The 5,927-nt window shown below is 32.4% G+C and overlaps 1 protein-coding gene across 1 annotated transcript; it reads left to right on the plus strand.

Annotated features, from left to right (window-relative positions):
- Positions 1–846: 846 nt before the first annotated feature.
- On the plus strand, positions 847–1,713 carry LOC112638166 (histone-lysine N-methyltransferase SETMAR-like). Its single transcript, XM_025409308.1, has one exon. It carries the CDS (start codon positions 847–849, stop codon positions 1,711–1,713), a length of 867 nt encoding a protein of 288 aa, XP_025265093.1.
- The last annotated feature ends 4,214 nt before the right edge of the window (positions 1,714–5,927 follow it).

The raw sequence follows: 5,927 nt of genomic DNA on the forward strand, positions 1-5,927 counted from the left end.
TCATAAATAAATATATTCTTTCTGTCATAATAACTACATACCCAATGTCCATCATGTAAACCTGACGAACTATGCAATATTTGTATATGTTTTTTGTGTTCTGGCACACACTGAATCGTATCAGGACATTGTATTCGCCACGTTTCAACAGGTTTATAATCTGAACAGTTTCTTAAAAGATTATTGAAATGTTCCATATGCATGTCAGTTAACCATTCGCCTCGAATAATTATATTTCTTTCTGTAGGCAATAGAACGATATGTTTGTTTGTTTTCACAGAGAGAGACATTATATATACAAACAATTATCTTGATAATACTTACTAATAAAGGCTATAATACTTGCAAAAATAATTTTTCTAAGCAGGCGCCTTAGGCTACTCAAAATTCTACTATAGCTAATGTTTTAATTAAGCACTAATGGCAGCCTTTATATAGCGCCGAAGTAGCAGATTAACTTTTATTTATAATTTTTAAAATGTAAAATAAAAAGATAATATTGGGTTGTCCGGAAAGTTCGTGCGGATTTCTCAATAGATGTCGTTCAAAGGCGAATTTTACAAGTTTATGTCGATGTGATATGTCAAATGCTTTCGTGTTTTGATTAGTGACATTTCAACGCATACTTAGTGATATTAATTATCCCAATAAATTAAAAACTTTTTACTTGACATTAGTTTAGAGATGGAAGGAAATAACGTGTTTTTTCGATGCATAATGCTTTTTTATTTCCGTAAAGGAAAGAACGCGACACAAACTCGAAAAAAAATATGTGCCGTATACGGGGAAGATGCCGTAAGTGATCGCATGTATCAGAAGTGGTTTGCTAAATTTCGTTCAGGAGAAATGAATATTGAAGATGCTCCTCGCTCTGGTCGGCCAGTCACCACTGATGTCGACCAAATAACAGCTTTAATCGATTCCGAGCGGCAGATCACAGTTCGGGAAATCGCAGCGAGGTTAAACATTGGCAAATCAACTGTTTCCGAACATTTAAACAAGCTCCAGATGGTAAAAAAGCTTGATGTTTGGGTGCCGCACGACTTAACTGAGAAAAATCGTATTGACCGCATTTCCATCAGCGATTTGCTATACAAACGCAATGAATACGATTCATTTTTAAAACGCATCATAACAGGCGACGAAAAGTGGATAATTTATAATAATGTCGAGCGTAAAAGGTCGTGGAGCAAGCGAGGTGAACCGCCATTAACCACTTCGAAGGCAGGCTTACATCCGAAAAAGGTAATGCTCTGCATTTGGTGGAATTGGAAGGGGATAGTATATTATGAGCTACTACCGGACAACGAAACCATCGATTCGGACAAGTACTGTTCACAGTTGGATAAATTGAAGATAGAAATCGCCAAAAAGTGTCCGGAATTGATCAATAGGAAAGGCGTCGTTTTTCATCATGATAACGCCAGACCTCATGCAAGTTTGCAGACTCGCCAAAAATTATTGGCGTTTGGCTGGGATGTTTTGCCTCATCCACCGTATTCCCCCGACATTGCACCCTCGGATTTTCATTTATTTCGGTCGCTACAAAACTCAATTAATGGTTTGAACTTTGCTTCTTTGCAACTCCTCAAAAACTACTTGGACAGCTTCTTCGCCGAAAAAACCCAAGACTTCTATGAGAGAGGAATTATGAAATTACCCGAAAGATGGAAAAGTATTGTGCAAAATAATGGTGCATATATCACAGAATGAAATAACTTTTAACAACAAAATTTTTTCATTCGAATTTTGCTTAAAAATCCGCACGGACTTTCCGGACAACCCAATATAAGTGTTTGAATACGTAATAAAACGTAACAAAATTAATTGTTATAATTAGGTGCAAGACAAGTCAAAATTCAGCGCTATTGCAGCCGATATTTTAATTCAGCGCTTACGGCAGCCTTTAAATAGCGCCAGAGCAGCCAATTTGTTTTTATAATTTTCCGTACCTGAAAATTAAAAAATTACATAAATACTTCATACATATACATAATACTTTATAAATTATTTAATATAATTATTAATAATTATTTAAATATAATTATTTCTAATTATTTACAGTATGTAATAGAGTAAAATAGCATAGAGTAAAATAATTAAATATTTATTATAATTAAAAAATAATTAAGAAAACATTATGTTAAATGTTAAAATATTATAAATAATAAATAGTAAATGAATACACATCAAATAATAATAAACATTATATTGTTATAATAAATAATAATAAACATTATATTATTATATAATAAATAATATTAATAAGTATTAATAAGAAGTATAGACTTTTTGCAAACTTCGTAAAGTTAAAATATATTAACAAAGCTACATTCTTCAATTAATTCCAAATGAAATTCATTTTAATAAAATTATAATTTTATTTTAAGTTTAGTTACAAATCTTCAACATCTTCAACCGTCTCTAAATAACTTTAGAAATCTGTTATTAATGTTATTACTAGATAGTGTGGTAGTGCAGGAGACTGCATATAGAATAAGTTTTATTTCGTGTACCAATTTTTTTGTCATGCGAGAGATTACCGATTGCAATTACAATAAATTAATCGATACATAGGCAATTATTTGGATGGGTATTACATTCGATATGTATTATTGATCCAAATAATTGACATCTATGAGTACTTTCAGATTCACGCATGATGCGCAAGAAGTGACAGAAAATGTATAATATGCGTGACATGAACTATACATTTCCTGTCGCTTCATGCGCATCATGCGTGAATCAGAAAGTACTCTATGTACCGATCAATTTATTCCAATTATAGTCGGTAATTTCTCGCATGATAAAAAATTGGTACATGAAATATATAAAACTCACTCTGTATACGTGTCCTTTACCGTACTTTCCTATCAATTGATTAATATATATATAAATCTCATTCAGTCTCAGTTACTCACTCTTCTTCTAAATATTTTGTTGCTTCAAATTTTGATAATGTGCAATCAATAATCCTAGTAAATGTTTTTGTTAATATGCAGTTAATAATCCTACAATAATAAATAAAAGAATAATATTATTCTGTGTAAACAATCAAATATAATACAAATTAATATTTTCAAATTATTTATAATTATTAATTAAAATTATTAACCAAATTTAACATTAATTTAAATTTAACATTAATTTAATTCAATATCTATTTATATAATACCTTTAAGTAGTTAGTACTAGGCGGGTTCTAACTCAGGTCCTCTCAGGGGAGGTGAGGTGCGAGGGGATCTCAGCGGAGCGGGGTATGACGTCACGCGGGGATTGCGGGGTGGGGGATGCACGTGTTGGATGTTTTATGACATGCATAAACAAAAAAAAGGACGGTATTCTTTTGAAGATGATTTTGGGCCTAACCAAAAAAATCATTTTTTATCATCTTATTTTATTTTATTTTATCATCTTATTTTATTTTATTTTATTTTTTATTTTATTTTTTAAGGAAAAATTTTAACAGCGCCAATGTTCGACTGCTTTGTCTCCCCCCGCTCCCCCCGTTTACATATCAGCGCCGATCTTCGGCTGCTTTGTACTCTCGAGGTACACCCCCTAATATAAAAAATTCTAGGTTTTTTTTCCGTTCGACGTATGAGCAATAGAGATTAAGCGGACAAGCTTTCAGACATTATCAGGGGGACAAAAAATTTTTTTTTTGCAAATGGGATATTGTAAAAAACCTTTTATACCCTTATATATATTTTTAATAACTTTATTTCATAAACTTATATTTTTGAGATATTTCGGTCCAACCTTTTCAAGCAATCTGTGTATCGACGTAATATAATAGCGCATTTCCTACGATAGGTACATTTGCAAAAAAATTTTTGTCCCCGACAATCTCTGAAAGTTTGTTAGTCGAATATAAGGATTGAAGCGCATCAGATCATAGTACGTGATTTGAAAGCGCATCGACACGTCGGTAACAAAAGTGTTCTCTCAGAAAGTGTTCTCTCAAAAAGTACAGTGTTCTGTTAGAAAGTGTGATATATTGTGTGATAATATATAAAATGGAAAACGAAGACGAAGATCACGTGTTGTCGTCCGACAGTGACTGTATTAGTGACTGCAGTGAGGATAGTGACTCTGCACTAGTCAGAGCAAAAATAGTATCTATCGCAGAAATTAATGCATTAAGCGGACAAAAAAAATATTGCACGATATTCTTTTATTACTCGACTGGCGGCGCTTTAGCAGTATGTGCGTCCTGCATGATTAGGCTGCAAGGTGTAGACGCCCAAATGATGTATGCCGTACGAAAACATGTAATTCAGACATTGGATGCAACGGATGGACGATACTGCTCCAATTGCAGAGATCCATTATATCTAACATTTCCGTGCAATATGTGTCCACAATGCACGTCGTGAAAAAAAACATTAAAAAAAGTGTCCACAATGCACGTTGTGAAAAAAAACATTAAAAAAGTGAATAAGACTAAAGTGTGCGAGCAACGGAATAAAAAATTAATGAACATGTCGGTGGTGGAATATTTAAGAAATCGCGAACTTGGCGGAAGAAATTCTCCAATCGCGACTTCCCATCTAAAATCGTATATAAAGATTAGAAAGAGGGATATACGGATTAGAAAGAGGAACAAATTAGAGGCAGCCATTTGCCGAGATTGCTGTTTGCCAGGTGGAAATCGAGAAGCGTGTTCCGAAAGGATGCGAGGAATCCATCAGCATAACTATCTTGAATATATGATCAGTTATGATTCTGATTCGGATTCTGATATGGATGCTGATCAATAATTGGAGGTAGGTCGCATGTGTAGGTATTTATTTTCAAAATTATTCAAATAATAAATTTTTTTTATGTGCAGAAAGAGTCACCACTCTTCCACCGGCCGCCCCACCATCGCCTCTCATCGACACCACCACCACCACTACCACCATATCGTCGTCGCCATCGCCCTTCTATTATATTATATTATTCAATTATATATTAATCATTTATATTTTGTATTCTTTTTATACTTTTATAATTGTATTATATATATTATATAATTGTATACATTGTATATTTTCTTTTAAATTTTGTTCATACATTATCTTTTACACATTTATATTTTAAATTCTTTTAAATTTTTCTTACAGTATCTTTTTTTTACACACTTTATATAATATACATTTATATTTTAAATTCTTTAAAATTTCTTTTGCACACTATGTATATAATACACATTTATATTTTGTATATTTTAAATTCTTTTGCACACTATGTATATAATACACATTTTATTTTCTTTATTAAAAATTAATTAATTAATATAAAAAAAAATCTGATTTATTTTCCAAATTCCTCTCTCCCCCTCTCTTTTCATTGCTCCATTTATTACTAAATTATAAGAAAACTATTAAAAAATTATATTAAATTATCAAAAATAATTTCATTGCGTGATATCTCTTCTCTCACGTGCGCCGTATCACTCCTTCTGTCTCTTTCTTTCCTAGTGTTTACTCTCTCATGATAATTCTCTCGCAAGGAGCTATGCATGAAAGCTGGGACGGGAGAGCACGCCAAAACGCAAAGAAAGTACACCATAATATAGATTTATAACTATTTATTCTGCTTATATATTTAGTATACAAATATAATTTTTGTCTTACATATTAAGAATTAAAAGCTAAAGCTGCCAGCTCGCAATCGACAAGTTGATGCTTGTTGAAAACATCACTCGCGCGTATTACATATGATACTTCTTTCGAATCCGTTACAGTGGACGCGATATTGCAGAATTGCGTAAATTTAACATCAACTGTTTGGATAATTTTATCTAATCGATCAAAAGTTACATCTATGCATTGATCGAGATCGAACATACGATGTAACGTCGATTCGACCATCATCATGCGTACATCCGAAGATTCGAGACTTATGAGTTTGACGTTGTTAATCGTACGAACTCTCACTGT

This window comes from Camponotus floridanus, unplaced genomic scaffold, assembly GCF_003227725.1.
Source record: "Camponotus floridanus strain SB8 unplaced genomic scaffold, Cflo_v7.5 scaffold255, whole genome shotgun sequence".
NCBI classification, from domain to species: domain Eukaryota; kingdom Metazoa; phylum Arthropoda; class Insecta; order Hymenoptera; family Formicidae; genus Camponotus; species Camponotus floridanus.